Raw genomic sequence first — 22,167 nt, 5'->3', positions numbered from 1 at the left:
ACTGTGCCTTCCTTCCTGGACCCAGCACCCCGAAGGGGCAAGAGAGGGGCTTCCCTGATGCTTTTGCGGAACTAATCTTTTGAAGTTTTTGAATTTATTTTGAGAGAGTGCGTGAGCAGGGGAGGGGCAGAGGGAGAGGGAGAAAGACAATCCCAAGCAGGCTCCATGCTATCAGCACCAAGCTGGACACAGGGAATGATCTCACAGTTCATGAGACTATGACCTGAGCTGAAGTCAAGAGTCAGATGCTTAACCGGCTGAGCCACCAGGCACCCAACCCCTTTCCAAACTCACCTTGAACGGAATCGGTATTCCTTGACTCACACCTGGGGAAGGTGCCTTGAACCACCTGTGTGGCTGGTCTGTATCACAACTAGGCTGCTGCAACTATTGAGCTAAACCCCCACCACAAAAGCAATCTTACAAGAGATTTCTTTCATTAAAAGCTATCTTCTGTCCCCCAAGCAATGATACTCCAGTAGCAATAAACAAACATAACACCCCGATCTTGCTTTCTAATATTATTTTCTAATGAAAGGAACCAGGGCTTCTTGGAGAAACGGCTGATTCCAGGACTGGGGCAAGTGGGTGGCTCAGTCGGTTAAGTGTCCGACTTCAGCTCAGGTCATGATTTCACCGCTCATGAGTTCGAGCCCCACATCAGGCTCTGTGCTGACAGCTCAGAGCCTGGAACCTGCTTCAGATTCTGTGTCTCCAGCTCTCTCTGCCCTGCCCCTGTTCATGCTGTCTCTCAAAAGTAAATAAACATTTAAAAAATAAAAAAAAAAAAAAGAAACATACAAGAAGCATGCAGTCAGAAAGTAAGGAAGTGCTCCAAAGACCAAACACACACACACACACACACACACACACACACGCAAGCAATGATGGGCGTATATCACAGGGACTCAGGAGGCAACTGAAAGAGCTCCCGATGGCCAAAGTTGGAACAATTTGAGCAACAAAATAATTAAAATAGTATTGGATTATAACCCAAAGCATTGAAATCAATATCCATGAGTCCATATTGATACAACTAAATGACTGAATAAACAAATAAATGGCGGGGTGCCTGGGTGGCTCAGTTGGTTAAGCGTCTGACTTCGGCTCAGGTTATGATCTCACAGCCTGTAGGTTCAGGCCCCGCATCGAGCTCTGTGCTGACAGCTCAGAGCCTGGAGCCTGTTTCAGATTCTGTGTGTATGTCTCTCTCTCTGCCTCTACCCGGCTCATGCTCTGTCTCTGTCAAAAATAAATAAACATTAAAAAATAAATAAATAAATGAATAAATAAATGGAGAGGACACAAAAAAGATCTAGTGCAGAAGAGCTCCAAATAATTGACGTAGGTAGTAAGGATTCCCCACTCCCTGAGGGTGGGCCATATGCACAGTGGCTTCCTACCAAAGAGGGCAGTACAGAAGGGGGAAACAGTTAACTCTGCCAAGGGGAAACCTGAGCACAACCTCAGCCAGGTGAGCAAGGTCAATATTAACAGTGAGTGGTAAGTCATGTTGATAGTAGGTGCCTTTGACATGATGTGATGAGAACAGCCCCATAACGCTAGTCTAACCATCAGATAAATCCCAACCGAGGGCCCTCCTACAAAATACCTTAAAATACCTGTATCCCTCAACACTGTCAAGGCCATCGAACAACAAAGAAGGCCTGAGAAACTCACAGTCAAGACGAGCCTGAGAAGACACCGCGACTAAATGTAATGCGGTGCCCTGGAGGAGACGCTGGGACAGAAAATGGACACTGGGTACAAGCTGTGGGCTTTAGTTAACATGAATGTATCGATATTGTTTCATTAATTGTGACAAATGTATCCTACTAACGTTAGATGTTAACTATAGCAGAAACTGGGTGAGGAGTATTTGGGAGCTCCCTATACTATCTTTGCAACTGTTCTGCAAATCTCAAATTTCCAAAATAAGTGTGGTTTTTTTTGTTTTTGTTTTTGTTTTTAAACACAACAATGTTTGGGTCCAGATGGAATAAAGGTGGCTTTTCGATTGCCTGGTTTCTGGATACACACAAATAAAAAATGGGCCAGTATGTTCCCAACACCTTATCAGAGAAGCAGGCTGCAGGGAGGAGAGACAGGGAGGGGTGGAGGGGGTGGGTCATGGTCAAGGTCACAGAGATACTGGTGTGGGGGCAAGGGGGCAGGATGCCCAGTCTCTTGACCATTCGCATGGACAGGAGGAAGTACCCTCCACATCAGGAAGGGTGGGTCCAGGCCATCTCTGGAGACCCTTCTCTCTCTCACAGCCTGGAAGTCACCTGCAGTGGCTGCAGCTTTAAAAACAAAGAAAGCAACACTGTAGCTGAGTTTCAGGCCATCGTGTGGGATGAAGGTACCCAGAAAAGGGCCTTCGATGAAGGTCACGCCATGCAGATTCTGTGCTCACCAGTCGTGTGGCCTCAGGCAAGTGAGTGAACCTCTCGTGCCTTTGTTTCCTCATCTGGAAATGGGGACACTAGTAACACTTACTACCTGACAGAAATCGCCGTGAGAATGGATCAGGTTGTGCAAAGAGCAACTCTGGGGAAAACTCTGGGTAAAAGTTGGCCCATCGTTGTTATCAGAGTGTGAGCTTAGGGCTTGGCTTCTGCTTGAAAATATAGAAGAGGAAGAGTCCGGGGTAAAGGCAGAGGGCAGGGAAGCCGACAGAAGGTGCATCTGCTCTAATTCTGTTGTTCTCAGGGCTGGCCCTGCTCCTGCGGCCTCCGAGGGGGGCAGCGAGAGGGAACCGAGCAAGGGCCTGGCTGACCTCCTTTAGGGCAGTTGCCTTCTGTCTCAATGTTAGCTATGGTCTTACTCCCAGGATCTGATTCAGGCCTCTGGGCGTGGGGTCACTTTAGGACCTAGCCCTGGAGAAGCTTTCTATTTGCTAGACTCAGCCCCCGGATCATAGGTCCATCGCCGTGTGCCCCAGCCCAGCTCATGCCGACCTCTGGGGCTCAGCCTGTACGGTTCTCGCACCCACCAACTCTCCAATGAACCTCTCAGCTACCCCATCTCAGTCCTGCCCATCCGTGCCACATGACCCAGCTCAGCATCTGCCTCCTCCAGGAAGTCTGCCCACATCACTCCAGAGCTCAGCACCGCTTTCTGGCCAGGGTCAGGTCTTCTCATACCCAGGGCAGACAGGAGGTGCTGGAACATGAATCCTCACCTCCACAGCCTTGAACCAACAGTTCTCAGGGGTTGGTAGACAACAACTGCTTTCTCATCCCTCGAGAGTGGGGGGATGACCTTGAGATGTGGGATGACCTCAAGATGCGTGTTCTACACTGGCTCCTAGAGTGCTCCAGCAAGATTCACTCCTCTTTGCCCAGAGGTAACTTGCATGATCACATACATACCTTTTATCAGCTGCCTCCCTTCCCTTCCCTTCCCTTCCCTTCCCTTCCCTTCCCTTCCCTCCCCTCCCCTCCCCTCCCCTCCCCTTCCCTTCCCTGTCTTACTTCCCCTGCTGGTGCTCCCTGGGGTCACCTTCCAAATAAACCTCTTGAACTCTTGAACTCAAATCCTCATCTCGGGGTCTGCTTCGAGGGAAGCCCAAACTAGAAATGTTCCTCTTAGCCTCAGTTTCATCATGTGTAAACTGGGGATAATAGCAGAGTCAGTCCCACAGAATTATCCCGAGGATTCAATGAGACGACATCATATAGTACTTGACGCTAATGCCAATACAGGGCCTGGCATCAGTAAGCATTCTTCACAGAGAACCACTGTTGTTGTTGTGAGTTGGGGTTATCTTAAAGTTTTTGAAGCGAGGGCTGAACCCTTCGGGGGCAGAGCAGTCAAGACCTCGGCCCAGCCCAGCCAGCCCTGGAGACGCATCTGCCTTCTCCTGGGAAGGGTCCTTACTGTGCTATCCGCCCACATCTACACCCACGCCCGGGGCACACCTCTCCCAGTGACCAAGAAAGCTCCAGAAAATGGCCATCCCTCAGCATCAAAACATTGCACTTGGGGCTGTTTTTGAGCTGCATCGCCTCCGGGAAGGGTGGGAAGCTAATCCCCTCAGAACCTAATAGAGAAGAGTCGGGGCTCCTGGGTGCTCAGTTGGTTAAGCGTGCCATGATCTCACAGTGGCATGAGGTTGAGCCCCGCGTTGGGCTCTGTCCTGACAGCTCAGAGCCTGGAGCCTGCTTCAGTTTGTGTCTCCCTCTCTCTCTGCCCCTCCCCAGCTCTCTCTCTCTCTCTCTCTCTCTCTCTCTCTCTCTCTCTCTCTCAAAAATAAATAAACACTAAAAAAAAAAAGAACCTAATAGGGAAGAGGATGTTTCTCAGGGCCTGGGGCCTGGGAACATTGACTGGGACACTCACTGGCCTGAGCCCCCGACTCCGTTTTTCCACACGGTTTTATCATCCGCTCTGAAGCCTTCAGTTATTTCCAAACAGAAAACTTTATGGCGGGGAAGGACGAAACAACAGACCTTGTTTTCTCGAGCATGACAGTCTCACAGCCTGCCCTTCGAGCTCCCTCCCTGCTCATCCCTCCAGAGGGATCTACAGACTCCCAGGCTGCCCCTGGTGCTGCGGTGGGACTCGCCTGGCCCGCGGGGCACCTGCCACCATACCCAGAGGAGGCCTCCCTTGAGCTGGGAAGGATCCTGCTGGGCTGTCCGGCCTCACTCCCTATGAGTGAGGGTCCCCACTCCCTAGGGCAGGGGCATCTGTGACAAAGGGAAGTTGGGACGTGGTTGGAAGCCCCTAAATTCTGGTAATCCTGGAACTGCGGACTTGATGGATTCTATCTAGTCCAAGGTGAATGAGTCCACTAATCAACGGAGCCCCGTGTATTCGGGAGCTTGGAGCATTCCCTGGACACAGCGCACATAGACTGCACACTGCATCGACGCTGAACCCCGGAGGAGTGTTCAGTGGCCGAAAGGCATGATTCCACCTGCACGTGCGTGTATCACACAGCACGGCAGCAGCCAGACTGCCTGGGTTCAGCTCGGGCCCTTGCTCACTGAGTCATCTGGGGGAGGTCACTCAACTTCTTTGCCTCCCAGTTGCCTCCTCTGTGAAATGGGCATAATTGTAATGCTTACCTCAGAGGGCTGCTGTGAGCCCAAAGAGTGATGATTCACAGACAGACCTGAGACTAGTGCCTGGGACTCAGTAAGTACCTGATGAATCCTGGCCGCTATCAACATGGGGCTCTGCATAAAGGATGCCTGGAGGGACACACCATGCACTTAGAGCAAAAGAGGCTTCGGCAGCAGACTGGAGGTTGCCGGGGGCAGGGGCGGAGGTGGCGGTGGGGGGACTGGATGCAGGGCTTCACGTTGGGGCCAGGAAATGTCTGGCAGATGTCTGACAGGACCGGTGCTCGGACAACACTGTGAACGTACTAAATGGTGCCCTTGACAATGGTTAATTTTCTGTCATGGGAATTTCACCTCGATAAAAAAGAAAACCGAAAAAAAGACTCCTGGGGAGTGGAGTAGAGGCTAAAAGAGAATAGATGGCAAAAACTTTGAGAAGACTCTACTCCTTACTTTGTCACGTCTGTCCAGTTTGATTTTTTTTTTTACAGTGAATACATATGCCTATCACTTTTATAATTAAACGAATTTTTTTTTTTTAAAGGAAGTGGCATGGAACAGAAAATGCGTGGGGTGGTGGTCGGTGGCATTTGATGAGCTCTGATTCACTATCTACGGATCTTTCTTCCCCTGCAATGCCCCTATCACCTAGAGCAAAGCACTTTAATTGATGGGCCCATTTCAAAGTGAGAGAAAGGGAGGCCCACTCAACTCACAGAGCCTGACTCAAGAGCTTTTGCCTCCATCACACAGCCCCCTTATTCTCATATGTCAAATAAAGGATGTAACATGATTTCTCAGGTCCCTCCAGCTCTGATATCCTCTGGTCCCAGATGCCTGGTCCTGTCCACAAGCCAGTCTCCTAATATTGAAGGCATTCCCTTTCTTCTCCAAGTGTCAACGCAGGTGCACGAATGCCCAGAGCAGCCCATGCCAGCCACACAGTTCCCTGCTCTCCAGCAGGGACACCAGACCTCCCGCCAGTCTCTCGCTCCTGAGTTTGGGGAAAAGACACCCCAGTCGAAAAGCTGATAAACCCAAGAAAGGAATGTAGATGGCCGGTTGTGCAGAGGCCAGCTGCTTGGGTGGGAGCCCAGGCAGCTCCTTGTGGCTGTGCCCGCCCACCCGTCACAAGGTGAAGAGACCCCAACTCACCCCAGCCGCCTCCCGCTGCAGGATCCTGGCTGCCTCCACCCGGCCCAGACCCAGCTGCAGCCACACCGGGCACGTTTTGATGAGCTTCTCCAGGACGCTGATGCCCCGCCGTGGAAGGCAGTTCTTCGGGGTGACCGGCAGACAGGGCCCCATGCCACCTTCCTCCTCTTCTTCCTCTCCTTGTTTGCCAACATCTGGAACAGGACTGAGAACAGAATCAAATGATCAGCCCATCCTGCAGCCAGCCCAGAGACTGGTGTGTAACAAACGGGGATTCGGTTCAATGGGTCAGTTATTCATCTAGCATCTGTGAAGCCAGGAGTCCTTTGGGAATTAAAAAATAAGCCATGATCTTCCCCTTAGGGTGCTTACAATAAAATGGGTCGGATAGCACAGAAACAAGCAGCAGAAGCATTGGGATAAACATAACAGAAGCACAGTGTTACAGAAGTAGCTAATTCCAACCCAGGATGGCTTCAGGGAAACACAGCGGGCATTGGAGCAGAGCTCTGAAGAGAATTTTTAAAACTTTTATTATTTTTATTATTATCATTTTTTGTACCTCTCTCTAGAGGGTGCAAGTGAGCCAGGGGCAGAGAGAGAGAGAGAGAGAGAGAGAGAGAGAATCCCACAAGGGTCAGAGAGAGAGAGAGAGGGAGGGAGAGAGGGAGGGAGAGAGAGAGAGAGAGAGAGAAGTGGGGCTCTCTCACAAAGCGGGGCTGGTGTTTTACCTGAAGCGGGTCTTATGCTCACCTGAAGTGCGGCTCAAGCTCACCTGATGTGGGACTTGAACTCACGCACTGTGAGATCATGACCTGACTCGGTCAGATGCTTAAGGGCTGAGCCACCCAGGTGCCCCTTTTATTATTTTTTAGTTTATTTGTTTATTTTGAGAGAGAGAGAGAGAGAAGAGAGGGAGAGAGAGAATCCCAAGCAGGCTCTGCACTGTGGGTGTGGAGTTTGATGTGGGGTTCAAACTCACAAACCAAACTCACAAGCCAAAACCAAGAGTTGGATCCTTAACCGACTGAGCCACCCAGGAGCCCCTTAAGAACTTTTAAATTGAAGTGTAACTTACAGTGAAACATACAAGTCTTTAGTATACATCTAGACAGAATTATATATGTATATATATATATATGCTATATATATACCCGTGTTAATTATGTATATATGTATGTGTACATATATATACATACATACATATACCCATGTTAACTACCACTCAGATAGAGACCAGTGCTATTGAGCTCTTAAAAGTGGGTTGACTGAATTGAGACCTGCTAGGAGTATCAAACACACACAGGAGCTGAAGTCTTGATATGAAAAAAAAAAAAAAGACTGTAAAATTGCTCATTAATAATATTTTATGTTGACGACACGTTGAAATAATAGTTTGAGTGTATTTGGTTAAAGAAAACATTATTAAAATTAATTTCACCTGTTTCTTTCTACTTTGTTTAAAGTTTATTTATTTATTTTGGTGGGGGTGGAGGGGTGGAGACAGGGAGACAGAGAATTCCAAGCAGATTCCACACTGTCAGTGCACGGCCCGATGCGGGGCTCAGACCCATGAACCACAAGATCATGACCTGAGCCAAAGTTGGATGCTTAACTGAGGTGAACCATCCAGGCATCCCTCCTTCTATTTTTTTAAATGTGGCTACGAGAAAATTCAAAACTTCATTTGTGGCTTGCATTATAGTTCTATTGCTCTGATACAGACATTTCCAGAAGGCTCCCTTATGTCCCTCCTAGTCAACACTCTCTGCTCCCCAGGGTGAGGATGTGATAGGTCGGGGGGGAGGGGGGAGAAGGAGGCCTATCACAGGCCTAAGAAAGAGCAAAACCAAAGTAGAGGTCCAGTTTAAGAGACCTCAGACCCTCCCCCAAATGCTCTCTCCACCGGAACCCCTGCACACACAGAGTTTTGATTCTGAGGAACTAAATCTCTCGGTGTATCTGCAGGGATGGTAACCCTTATTACCTAGGAAGCTGTGGCTGGTGCCCCTCTTTTGCCTGTGTCCCTGACTAGTGGATGCTAGTAAGGAGACGCCCTGTGGAGGGACAAGGCCAGGATGAACCCCGTTACAGGCACAGAAAAGTGGAACCAGGTGGTGGGGGAGAGGGGGTCAGAGGGCAGCAAGACCCAAAAGCCCTGATGAGGGAACGGCATCTCCTAAAGGGAAGGGCAGGGTCCTGGCAGGTCTTAGGTTGGAGGGAGGCTGGGAAGTGCTGGACCAAACAGGTCCGGCAGCGCTGTGTTGTTTAAGCAGCCGGGTTTTGCAGAGACCCGGCTAGGTGGGTGTGCGGTCAGCCAATGTGGGTGTGTGCTAAAATTCCCTCCTGACGCCCCCACTCCCAAATCCCTGGAGAAGCCCTCCGTCTCAGGGATGCTGGATGTGCAGGCACGGATACTTGTGGATTTCCCCTCCGGGTCCACGCAGAGAAGTGTGCCTGGTCACCAGGGCAACAGGAGTGGGCTGGGAGGGGCTGTAGGGCCGCCCTCTGGATGTCCACAGGCCGTGGGGCTGGGGCCCAGTGGGCCTCATTTGGAGTTCAAGTCCAGGGAGGCCCAGCCGATACTGATGTAACCTCTTCCCAGGCCCTGAAGGATGAGGGTGGTCACAGCATCTCCTCTGGGACAGAAGTGAGAAGGGTGGAGGCCAGAATTACCCAGAAAAGGGCCTGTTCGTTTGCTCTAACCCCTCTCCCAACTTGGAAACACAAAACTATCTTCTGGAACCAAAAGTCTTCCTGATCATCTTTAAACCTCCTTACTTGGCCTGGGGCCTCCCCCAGGGGAAGGTTAGGGTTCTAATGGCAGCTGGGGGCGAGAGCTCCAACTTCCTCTCTGCCCCCAGCTAGGCTTAGGCCTTGAATCGGCCTTTCCCTCAGAGTCTGTTTTCTTATCTGTGCAATGGGCAGGGGGTGGCCCGGAATATTCCTCCACTTACTGGGTGGCCTGAGGCGGGGCCTGGGCTTTGGGGACAAAGGTCCTCATTTTGTCCTATGGAACCAAAGCCATGATCAAACAAACAGGCTCTGTGAGAAAGGAGGGGGTCTGTCTTGTATTCACTTGTACTGTGAACAGTCTCTGAGGGTCTGCAAGCTCCAGATGTTGTTCCAGGCACTGGGTTAGAGCAGAGAAAACAAAACCAAATGAAAACAACAAACCTCATGTCTAGGAGAGGGGCCAGGTGACAGACAAGGTGAACGAGTGACCTAGAGTGTGTCAGGTCGTGCTGAGCTGTACTGAGGACGCAGATGTCTGGGGAAGGGCGAAGGCCTTCGAGCAATCTTACCCGGAAGCCTGGGGGCTGGCAGGTGCAGGGGTTGGGATGCTGGGGGAGGAGGAGGGGAGGTCGGAGGGGGCAGGGTGGGGGTCCCTGTAAGATTCTGGAGCCACTGGCAGAGGTGGCTCTAAACCCATATATATGAACACCTTCCCTGGGCTTCTGATTAGCAACTAGCCCACTACCACGCAAGCTTCCTCAGCAAGAAATGGGCCCTCTATGACCTCATGGGGCCCACGGGGCCTCATGGGGTGGCTTCTGGGCCCATGGAGAGTCTTCGAGGATCCACAGAGATGAAGCTGTTCCCTGCCCCCAGCTCCCTGGGAGTCCCACCTGCATCCCGAGGACAGGGTGACCAAGGAGAAACTGCCCAACCTCCAATGTCATGGGTACTGTGCCACCCTTGTGATCACATCCCTTCCAGCTCTAAAACCTTCAATGGCTCCCACCGCCTGAAGGATCCAATCCAGTCCCCTAATATTGAAGGCATTCTCTTTCTGAGCCTTGCCCCCTGCCAATTCCCCTACAAAGGGCTGCCCTCCATCAGCTCAGCAGAACCCGAGCTTCCCCACCCTGCTCTGTCCACCTGCAATTCCTTCGGGTTCCCTGTTACTCCCTCCCAACATTTTCTCCAACGGGCAGCCAAAAGTTTAGTGGATTGGACCAGAAAGCAAGAATCACACGAGGAAAGATGGATAAATCACACATACCAAAATTTACACACGTGTCATCAAAACACCTCGTAAAGAAAACGAATACTCAAACCATAGGCTCAAAGAAGATATCCGCAAAGCATACACCTAACAGAGAACAACCAAGTCGATGTTAAAAACGGACACAAGATTTGAAAATACCTCAAAGAAGAAGGCATACGAATGGCTAGTAAGCAGGTGAAAGACTGCCCAACATCATTAGTCATTAGGGAAATGCAAATCAAAACCACAATGAGATGCCGCGACACAACCACCAGAATGGCTAAAATTAAAAAGACTGACGTCACAAATTGGTGAAGATGGGAAGTAATCAGAACCGTTGCATGTTATTGGAGGGAATGTGAGTTGGCACAACCACTTTGGAAAAAGGCCGGTTTTCTGTTTTTTTTTAATTTTTCATTTTAAGAGAGCATGAGTGGGGGAGAAGGGCAGAGGGAGGGAAAGAGAGAATCTTAAGTAGGCTCCATGCCCAACACAGAGCTCGACAAAGGCTTGATCCCATGACCCCGGGCTCATGACCTGAGCCTAAATCAAGAGTCGGACGCTCAACTGACTGAGTCACCCAGGCGCCCCGAAAAAGGCAGGGTTTTTGTGTGTTTTTAATAAGTCTAAACAGACACCTACCATCTGGCCAGCCATCCCACCCAAGAGAAATAAAATATGTCCACACAAAGACCTGGACATGAATATTCATAGCAGCTTTCCTCATAATAGCCTGACACTGGTCCAGGGGTCCATCGATGGCAGAATGAACGACAGACAGTGGCATCTCACTGTCTATCTCACAACAGACTAGGAAGTGCTGATCCATACAACCACGTGGATGAATCTCAAAAACATACTGAGTGAAAGAAACCAAATGCAGAAAAACATACATACTGTCTGAACCCATTTGTATGAAGTCCGAGTGGTATACTAAGATATGTGTATTTACGTTGCATCGTATGTAAATTTTACACCAAAACAATACAAAAGCACCACCAATGAATACTGAACTCGAGCTAATGATACGTATGCTAATATATCCAGGGGTGCCCGAAACTTTCTTCGAAATGGTTTAAAAAGTAAGGTGGATTCACAGGAGGATAGAGGGATAGATGGGGGTGTAATAAAGTAAATATACAAAAACATTAAGGGTATGTGGCGGGTATATGGGTGTTAACTGAAAAATTCTTTCAACTCTTCTGCAAGTTTAAAAGCTTTTAGGGGCACCTGGGTGGCTCAGCCGGTAAGCGTCCAGCTCTCAGTTTTGGCTCAGGTCATGATCTCATGGTTCTTGAGTTTGAGCCCTACGTTGGGCTCTGCACTCACAGTGGGGAGCCTGCTTGGGATTCTCTCTCTCTCCCTCTGTCTGACCCTCCCTCACTTTATCTCTCTCTCTCTCTCTCTCTCTCTGAAAATAAATACACTTAAAATATTTTACAGTAAACTACTGGGGATAAAGTTCTCCCCATCCCTTGAGACCCATGGAGAAGAAGCCTTTCTGTTATACTAGAAGCCCTGGGTTTGAATCCAGGCTGTGTGACCTCTGGCCAGTTACGTTACTTCTCTGGGCTTCAGTTGAAGCATCTATAAAAAGGTAGTAATAACCCTTACATAAAAGGGTTTTTACGAAAACTCGGTGAGACAGAGGTCTGCCGGGTGCTTAGCACAACTCAGCCGATGTTAACTCTTGTCTTTCTATCACTCCAACCCTCCAACTGGGTTCTTGTCACTACAATTCTTCCCCTTTGTAGTCTTGATTTTAGGATTTAGCACATTTGATTAGAGTGACTGGGGTAGACATCTGTGTGCTGCACTTGGCTTGTAACCCAGACAACACCTGGCCCCAGGGGTAACCCACAAGTTCCAGCACCTTGTGGCTCAGCGACGGCCCCTGGCAGTAGGAGCTGATGTGGCCAGGCTGCTCAATACCAGTCATCACAGCAGCGAAACCAAATCCGACACGGTCTCAGCTCTGGGTATTTCCACCTTCGCTATTGTGCTTGAGCCCCACAGCCCAGCCCCAAGCTCCATCACTGGCGCTGGCATTCTGCGGTCGCAAGTGGGCGCTCAGAGCGCCCAAATGACCCCAAACCCAAAGTCAGCAGGGATTCGAGGATCAGAGGGTTCGGCCCCGCTGGCCTTCTTTGGCCTGGTCAGAGCAGATGCCCTTGTGAGCTCGTTCCTTTGGGGCTCTGGTGCTTTCGTGAGTCGGAGCAAGGCCCAAAGCTCCCCAGCCTTGGCTCGCTCCTTCTCTGCTGGCAGAGCAGGTGACCCCGACACCCACATCCTCCCCCTCAGCGGCCAAACTCCAGCAGAAGGCCCTGCAAAGGCAGCCAGAGGAACCTTTGAGTAACGAGCGGCACTGTTAGCGAAAAGTAAGGAGCCTCAGAAACTTTAATGTTTTAATTTATATTTGAAAGAGAGACAGAGCTTGAGCAGGGGAGGGGCAGAGAGAGAGAGGGAGACACAGAATCTGAGGCAGGCTCCAGGCCCCGAGCTGTCAGCACAGAGCCCGATGTAGGGCTCGAACCCATGAGCAGTGGGACATGACCTGAGCTGAAGTCAGACGCTTAACCGACTGAGTCACCCAGGTGCCCCGAGGCTCAGAAACTTGAGAGCAACTCCACTGGAATGAGCAACTGTTCACGACCTGTTTCCTTCGGCTCACTGGTGGGGGCCTCCAGTCAGGGCCTGCTGTCCAAGGACACCAGGCTGCCAGCCCAGAGGCAGTCTGGTCTGACACCCGAGGAGACCCTCACCCTGCACAGCATGGACACAGCAACCTGGTGTATTTGGGGGGACTTTCTCACCAGCTTCCCTGACGGAGGGGTGAACTGGCATGTCCTCGTCTCCCTGGTCTGGTTTCTATGTCCCTGTCACGGGCCTATGAACCTGGCTTTGGAGAGCAAAGCTCTGCTCGGGGTGGACAGGCTGCCCCAGCGTGGGGTCAGGGCACTGAGGGTGACGGCTTGGGGTGTGGGGCCTGGCTCGATGCTGCCTGTTCGGAAGGAAGAAATGGAAGGTGCCCAGCTCATGAGTGCCCCAGGCCCAGGGAGGCAGTTCAGAAAGTTCAGCGATGCCTCACTGTGCGGAGAACTGAGGCTCCCTTGTGCAGACTCAGCCAGCACTCAAGTGGAATGGGGGATCGAAGGAGAGGTTCCACCCACGATCCCAACCCCAAGAAGCTTCCAGATCAAGGGGGTCTATTGGGATGCAGAAGCCTGGTCCCTGCCCTCACAGGCCCTCAGGTCTGTGGGTGTGCTCCAGTGACGGATATTATGGGATGGCCAGATAACTGTACAAGGTGCACGGGCGCGCAGATGGCATGGGGGGGGGGTGGATGGGAGGCGGCCCTGGTAATGCCAATCAGGGCAGTAGCCCACCTGTTTGGTGTACAAGCAGCCCCCAGCACAACCATGTGTGGGTCTGCTCTGAGTACTCTACACAAGCCCTTAACTTGGGCATCCTCCTACCTGCACACCTGGGCTGCACTGTGCCCCCCCCCCCAACATGGTACGTCCAAATTTTAACCCCTTGTACCTTAGAATGTGAACTTATTTAGAAAAAGGATCTTGTAGATGTAATTAAGTTAGGGATGAGATCATCCTGGGTTGAGGACGGGCCCTAAATCCAGCGGGAGGTGCTCTTACAAGAACAGGGAAAGCCCGCGAAGAGACACTGGAAAGTCACGTGAAGGCAGAGGAAGAGATTGGCTTAGGACGTCCCCAAGCCCAGGAGCACCGCGGGCTGAGGGGGCCACCACTAGAAGCTAGGAGAGAGGCATGGAAGGGATTCTCCCCCAGGGCCTACAGATGGAACCAGTTCTGCAGATACAATGCTGGCCTCCAGAATTGTGAGGGAATAAGCTTCTGTTGTTTCAAGCTGCAAAGTTTTCCAAAGCTGCCACGGTCCTGGGAAATCAATACTCGACACCTAACAGTCCCAAGTCAAGATGAGGACGCTGAGGCACAGAGAGGTTAAATAGCTCACCCAAGGTCGCACAGCCAATACGTGGCAGAGCTGGGATTCAAACCCAGGCAACGTGGCTCTAGAGTTTGTACTTAAAAGCACTACACTATTCTAGTTCTTGAAGGAATTTAAAAAATTTCCCATGTATTTGCGTCTTTGTCATACACGGCAAAGGAGGTTAGATAATGTTGTTATATCATCTGGAATGTATACAAACATACACAGAGACATGTAAAAATGTACACAGAAATAACTTCCAGAAGGCTACGTAAGACATCATTAAAGACCGTTATTTCTGAGAAGTGCAGGGGATTTGTTTCAATTTTTTTATACTGATTAGCATTACTTACATGATTAAAACGTATCTTAATTAAATAAATGTGGGAAAACACACCTGTTTGTCACATAAACGAATGCAGGGTGGAGAGCCGTTGGCTTTGGGGTCTCCCGAGCCTGGCTTGTAACCCAGTTTTGCACAGACTCTGGTGGGGCTTGGATGCCTTATCCAACCACTACGACCTCCAGTTTCCTCTTCTGCAAAGGGAGTAAGTACAACCAGCTGAGAGAATTTCTCTTGGGAGCAAAGCAGAAGCGGCAGGCAGGCACATGGCATGAAAAGGGTACTCAGCGTGTGACGATGATTATGGGGTCGCTAAGAGCGCGCCTCTAAAAGCCACAATTGAATTGCCAAATGGATGGCAGCAACCACCCTAAGCTTCAGAAGTCCAAAGTCCCCTCCTTTCCTTTTGAGGTGGCACCTGTTTCTCCAGCTGGGACAGGATTGTCTAGAGGTCCTGGAGGGGAGTGTCCCTGTCTGTGACTCTGGTGGCCGTGAGATGCAGCCATGCCTCAACACTCCCAGGGTGAGACAGGACAGTTACCCAGGACAGTTTCTTGTTCTCCACGCCGACTGCTCCTCAATGAAATGACTCCTTCTGCACAGACCGGAAGGGACCAGAAACACAAGGACCAGAGTGTGGGAGGTGTGAGACCTGGTAGGAAGGGACATCAACCTCTCAGCTGGTGCCATCTCTCTACAAACTCACCACTCGAGGGTCAGTGGACATTTCACACACTCTGCCCAGCACAAGGGCGAAGACCTGGGGCTCATTAGTCTCTGTCCCAGCCCCTGCCGCGCCCTGGCCAAGTGACCAAGGGCAAGGTATTTAACGTCTACAGGGCTCAGTTTTCTCATCTGTACAATGGAGCTGGTAACACCTGCCACATGCAACGCACACCAAGCAGCACCTGGTACATGATAACACTTCAAACAGGTCTTTATTCTGGCTGGGGCAGCCACATACACAGTCATGTTCTGTTTCTCCCAGGAACACCTGTTGCTACAGTGGCAACATACGAGATGGCCCAAGATAAGCAAGAATCTAGGAGCCGCTGGGGCACCAAGAGGGTTAAGCACCACCGAGAATGAAGACAGGTGCACCTGTTCTGAAAATGATTGTCAAAATCTAAGAGAGACGGGATGGTGTGGCCCAGGCCCAGCGGCCCCTCCCAGGATGCACACGGGCACAAGGAGACGATGAGGATGGCTGGCTGCAGGGGCGTTTGCAGTGACCAGACAATGGGAATGACCAAAGTCCATCCCTAAGAGAATGGGTCCATAATTTGTGATTCTATCCACCCGGGACCATCACGCAGCTGTAAAAGGCAGGAACCAATGCAACACAGTTAAATCTCAAAATCCTGTTAGTGTCCTGATTTTAGTCCTTGTGCTGAGGGTAGGTAAGAGAATGTCCTTCTGTCTGAGAAACACCCACTCAGATACATTGGGGTAAAGAGGCACCGTGTCTGCAACTTAGAATGAGCAGAGGTGACAAAATGTTCACTGGTGGGTCTGGGTGAAGAATGTACATACAAGAGTTCTCTGTACTATTCTCATAACTTCCCTGGGAGTCTGAAGTTACATTAAAAGAACAAATTTCAGGGGCGCCTGGGTGGCTCAGTCGGTTAAGCGTCCGACTTCAGCTCAGGTCACGATCTCACGGTCTGTGAGTTCGAGCCTCACGTCGGGCTCTGGGCTGATGGCTCAGAGCCTGGAGCCTGCTTCCAATTCTGTGTCTCCCTCTCTCTCTGCCCCTCCCCCGTTCATGCTCTGTCTCTCTCTGTCTCAAAAATAAATAAACGTTAAAAAAAAATAAAAAAAATAAAAAGAACAAATTTCAGGGGCGCCTGGGTGGCTCAGTCGGTTAAGCGTCTGACTTCGGCTCAGGTCACGATCTTGCGGTTTGTGAGTTCGAGCCCCGTGTCAGGCTCTGTGCCGACAGCTCGGAGCCTGGAACCTGCTTCGGATTCTGTGTCTCCCTCTGTCTCTGCCCCTCCCCTGCTCACACTCTGTCTCTCTCTGCCTCAAAATAAATAAATAAATAAATAAAACATTTAAAAACATTTAAAAAATTAAAAAAAGAACAAATTTCAAAATCACTCAAACCTAATGTTGAGTGAAATAAGCACATTACAGAAGGAAGGAACATAAGCAGGTGTAAACACACACATGCCACAGCTCCGTGTCTTGTTTGTGGATACGGACACACCCAGTTCAGGATGCCGGTTCCTGCCGAGGGGAGAGGAAGAAAATGGGACCGGGGAGGGGTCTGCAGGAGGCTTCGGCCAGCTCTGTGACCCCTGATTTATTTTTTAGGGGATCTGCAGCAATAAGCCAAAATGACAAGGATTTAACAAAACTGAATTATGGGTACTCAGGGCATCGATATGTTTTCCCCTGGACTTCTGTGTGCTTGAAACACTTAATTAAAAAGCAAACAAAACACCCACACACCTTCCCCCAAGATCTCAGCGTGTGTCACAGGCTGAGGAGATATAGGGTGGGAGGTCCCCAGGCAGCGAAGCTTATTATTCCCTCTGCCAGCTCAATTTCTACGGTACTCTCCAGCTTTTGTTTGTTTGTTTGTTTCCTGTCGTGAAGTCAGTTCTGGAGCGTGAGGGCTGTGCCGAAAGGCAATGAAGATAAGCCCAGCCGGGGGGTGGTTCACCAGTTCATCCAGAGAATCAAGCCCCAGGGGACTTGTGGGGAAATCCTCGGAAAACTGCCACAAGGTCACTAGAGAAGAAGCCAGAGGTCACTGGGGCCATTTTTCTGGAAGCCACAGGACTCAGGCCAGGAGCAGCAGCTGATGCCAGATGGAAAGGCACCGTAGAGGCCCTAAGGTAATGACCAAAGCCAAGCCACTCCACCTGGCTGAGCTCCAGTGCCCCCCACCGTGATCAGGGAGACCAGGCCACCTCCCGGAAGGTTGCCTGAGGATCACGTGGGACGGCAAGAACCCAGCCACGGCTGACGCATAACAGGTGGTAAGCTCTAGAGGGGATGGGGCATTTGGGACAGTTCACAGGGACGTCCAGATGTGCAGCGACTGCTGATTTCCACAGTGTAAACACTGCCGGCCTTGCTGACAATGAGCCATCAACGGTTTAACCAGCAGCTCGCAAGGCTCCTGAATAGCTACCCACAGGCCTTTGTGAGCCTCCAAGCCGGTGGCCTCTGCCTCAGATGTTCCCCTAATGCCGAGGCTCTCTCTGTGGCATCCCAATATGTACTCATTGTATCTGTTTGACGACTTCTAGTGACAGGGCGGCTGGCTCACTACCTCACTGGGCAACCCATTGTGAGAAGCAATTCTCCATGTCTATGGAGACGAAATGTGTTTCTCTCAAGCTTTCCCTCTTGTTGCTTTCTCTATACGTTATAGGGCCTTGGGGACCACTCACCCGCCCCCACAGAGCCCTTCAGCTATATGAAGATGGCTGGCACACCCCCTCCCCCACCCCAGGTCTTCTCTCCTCTTGGATGAACAGCCCTACTCTTCGACCAGGCTTCCCAGAGCTAACGTTTATCAGCTGTTTCCCTGTTGGCGGGCCTTGAGCTTGGTGTTTTACATACAGTGTCTCTATGAATTTGCAAATGAAGTGATTTTTTTTTTAAATAACATTTTAACATACACAACTCAACCATTTTTGGTATAGTCACAGAATTATGCAGCTATCAGTATAATTTTAAGACATTTCCATCACCCCAGAAGGAATCCCATACCCATAGGCAGCCATGATTTCCTCCCGACACCCCAGGCAGTGGCAACCACGAATCTACTTTCTATTTCTGTCTTGATAGATTGGCCGCTACATATTTCATATAAGGAATCAGATAATATGTGGTCTTTTATGTTTGGTTTCTTTCATATATATATATATATATATTTTTTTTTCTTTTTTTTAATGTTTATTTTTGAGAAAGAGAGAAAGAGAGAGAGAGAGACAAAGCATGAGTGGGGGAGGGGCAGAGAGAGAGGGAGATACAGAATCCAAAGCAGGCTTTAGGCTCTGAGCTGTCAGCACAGAGCCCGACACGGGGCTCCAACCCAGGAACCATGAGATCATGACCTGAGCCGAAGTCAAATGCTCCACGGAGCCACCCAGGCGCCCTGCATATATATATTTAATTCCAGTGTAGTTAACATAGCATGATATTAGTTTCAGGCATACAAAACAGCGATTCAACAATTCCATACATCACTCAGTGCTCATCAAGATACATGCACTCCTTGTTGATTGATAGGGGCATATGTACCCCAATGTTTATAGCAGTGCTTTCAACAATAGCCAAATTATGGAAAGAGCCTAAATGTCCATCAACTGACAAATGGATAAAGAAGATGTGGTTTATATATACAGCAAATACTACTTGGCAATGAGAAACAATGAAATCTGGCCATTTGCAGCAACGTGGATGGAACTGGAGGGTATTATGCCAAGTGAAACAAGTCAGGCAGAGAAAGACAGATACCGTATGTTTTTACTCACAGGTGGATCCTGAGAAACTGAACAGAAGATCAATGGGGGAGGGAAAGGGGAAAAAAATAGTTATAAACAGGGAGGGAGGCAAACCATAAGAGGTTCTTAAATAGAGAGAACAAGCTGAGGGTTGATGGGGGTGGAGGGGCGGGGGCTGGTGGGGAAAATGGGGGATGGGCATGGAGGAGGACACTTGTTGGGAAGAGCCCTGGGCGTTGTATGTAAGCGATGAATCACGAGAACCTACCCCCAAACCAAGAGCACACTGTATACCTGAGCTGAAGTCCGACCCTTAACAGAATGAGCCACCAGGCACCCCCACGGCACCCTTACTGAAAACCAATTGAATGTAAGTTACAGCGGGGTTTGGAGCTCCCTAATCGTACTGTTTCACCATCCTTCTGAGCATGCTGAGTATCCTCTTTGTATTTTCGAAACGCAGAGTCTCAAACAGGGACTCTTTTGAGTTCCCCCGATGCGCCCTGAGCAGTGAAGAAAGACACATGACCATCACTTCCCTCATCTAGATATCCTACCCCTATTAACGGGACGCGACACGGCACCAGCTTTTCCCCAGCTACATACGCAAGCGACACTCCGATAAACGGTGGGAAACTGTTGCATTCTGAGGTCGGGATTCCCACTGTCGAAAGGAAGGGAAATAACAGACCTACGGGATGAGCAGCGCTTGTGACAAACGCCGTATTCATCAGGAGAACAGGTAGGATATAAAGGCGGTGGCACTGAGCTCAGACTCAGGAGACCACGGTCTCGTTCTGTTGTTCACTATGGGACCGCGGGGCACTCACTCCTGCTCTCTAGGTTCCGCGACCTCTTGAGAAAAATGAGCAGGCTGACCTGGACCTGGGACGGCAAGTAGGTTGAACGTGCACGCGGTCGGTGGCCGCTGCTTAGACTGATGTTGAAGGCTCCGCAGGGAAAGAAGGCTAGGACACAGCGTGCTGTCTGCCACGGGCTCCGTCTGGTTCTGCCATGCACCGACATGGACCCGACCAGGGACTAAGGCTCTTTCCAGCACTATGAATTCCACGATTCTGGACCCAACTGACCCGTGGCTGGATGCCACCTAAAGGCTTCTCTCCCTAGCTGGGCTGGCTCGGCCCCAGCAGACAGCCTGCGAGAAGGCAGGCGGCCAGCCCAGCTTCTCTGTGGCCTCCTTCCTGCCAGATGCTTTTCCTCGACGTGTGGAAGCTGAGCCACAGCTGCTGCCGGATTCTACCTCTGGCCCAGCGTTTGGTGCACACGGGACCAAAAACGCGGCCCCGGGCTGACCACGGGGATGGAAGAGACGGGGCCAGTTTCAGAGTCAGAATGTCTTAAGCCTGTAACGTGCACAACCCACGGCCCGGTTTCACAGGCTAAATGCATGCCTGAGGCCCTGGTGGGTTCCCACCGACGCCTGGGGGCTCCGAGGACGGTGTTTGGAAAATCATGTTGTGAGAAAGTTCCCTGGCTTTCTCTCCACCCAGAAACCGAACGGCCTTCTGCAAGGCGGTGGGACACAGGGTGCAGCTTAAGCCGCGCCCCCGCCCCCCCACCCTCCCCCCACCCCCCCACCCAACACTTGGTGGGTTAGCCTCAGGAACCTGGGATGCGGTGCTGTGGGCCCCTGCCCACAGCTTCTCAGAGGGGAAGTCAGCTTAAGCAGGTCTTCCGGACCCCGGAAGTGCTGAGAACGGGTCAGGCTGTCTCAGTTTGCACGTCACAGCCCACATCAAGGGGTCTAGCAGGTCAAAGGCCTTCAAACTTTCCACACCTGTGTGTGCTGCCGACCTCTGTTGCTTGGCACATGCCAGGCACTGCCCGGCTCCCAGCCCTGCCTTCCAGGCTGTCTGCCGGGTCTTCCGCTGACCCCAAGGGTTCCACCTGCTTAGACTGAGCCACTCCGGGGCCCCGGTGGAGCCTGGTGGAGCCAGGCTCCAGTGCTGAGCCCTCTGGTGGCTGCTCCCACTATGCCGGGCCTGCCCCCAGACCCCATGTCTCAGGTTTGACTGCTGGCTCATAGCTTCTCTCTGCATGGCCCTTGGCCCTGGCCAATCTGTGCTCCTGAGAGCCTTGGACACCACAGCCTCCTGGGAACCTGGGTCAAGTTCCTCCACCCTCCTGATGGGTAGTAACTTTGTCTGGCTCATAGGTCACAGCCTCTGTCCCTATCCCAGCCAGCCCCTTGAACCCAGCCTTACTTGACTCAGCCTGCTGGCCCTGTCCACACACCAGTCCTAGGCTAAGACTACCCACTCCCATCAAGACCCAGCTCATAGATGATAATACCAATTCTTTCCCCAGTGCTGTGTGCAATTGGGCTCTGAGCGATGGCAAGGGCTGGGCTGATTAGTGGTTTGAGCACGGGCTCGGGAACCAGACAGCCTGGACTAGAATCCCAGCTTGGTGACCTTGACAAGTGACTAAAGCTCTCTCTGCCTCACTTTCTTTACACTTAAGATGGGAGGTATGAAAGGCACCTGGGTGGCTCAGTTGGTTAAGCGTCCGACTTTGGCTCAGGGCACGATCTCACGGTTCATGGGTTTGAGCCCCATGTCGGGCTCTGTGCTGATAGTTCAGAGCCTGAAACCTGCTTCGGATTCTGTGTCTCCTTCTCTCTCTCTCTCTCTGCCCCTCCCCAGCTCGTGCTCTGTCTCTCTCAGTCTCTCAAAAATAAAATTAAATAAATAAAATTTCAAAAATTAAAAAAAAAAAAAAGATGGGAGATATGAGCATTACTACCTTATGGGATTCTGTAAAGAGTTCGGGATAGTGCCCGGCATACAGCAAGCATCAATGATGTTACTCTCAACCATTCAGTCATCCAATGAGTATTTATTGAGCATCTACTATGGACCAGACAAAATTCTAGTCTTGCCACGATAATAATTACAAAAATAATCATACATAGTGAAAAAGCAGCTGACATTTCCCTCCTTCCTCGCGTCCCCCGCCTCTGCCCAAATCCTTAGAAACTTCACTGAACATGAAGATGGTTACTGGAAAAGAGAGCATTTGGGGGACAGATTTCCTGCCTGGGACTGAAGCTGGATGCAGTGGGGACACAAGAACCCAGGTCACCAAGGGCATTGGGCAGGCCCGTGAGCAGCTGTGACACCTGTATGTTGACATGGGCTGTGGCCACCTCTG

General features: G+C 50.8%; 1 protein-coding gene across 2 annotated transcripts in view; it reads right to left on the bottom strand.

Annotated features, from left to right (window-relative positions):
* The window catches only part of RIN3 (Ras and Rab interactor 3), a 124,134-nt gene that overhangs the window by 77,566 nt on the left and 24,401 nt on the right, over positions 1-22,167 (bottom strand). For both annotated transcript variants that reach the window (XM_047862362.1, XM_047862361.1), the window contains exon 2: positions 6,228-6,432. In XM_047862362.1, the coding sequence (XP_047718318.1) occupies positions 6,228-6,432 (205 nt within the window). The remainder of the gene's footprint in view (positions 1-6,227; positions 6,433-22,167) is intronic.

The sequence above is a fragment of the Prionailurus viverrinus genome, chromosome B3, assembly GCF_022837055.1.
Source record: "Prionailurus viverrinus isolate Anna chromosome B3, UM_Priviv_1.0, whole genome shotgun sequence".
Classification (NCBI taxonomy): domain Eukaryota; kingdom Metazoa; phylum Chordata; class Mammalia; order Carnivora; family Felidae; genus Prionailurus; species Prionailurus viverrinus.
Note: the sequence above shows the minus strand (reverse complement) of the source record. Positions and strands in the feature narration are given on the sequence as shown.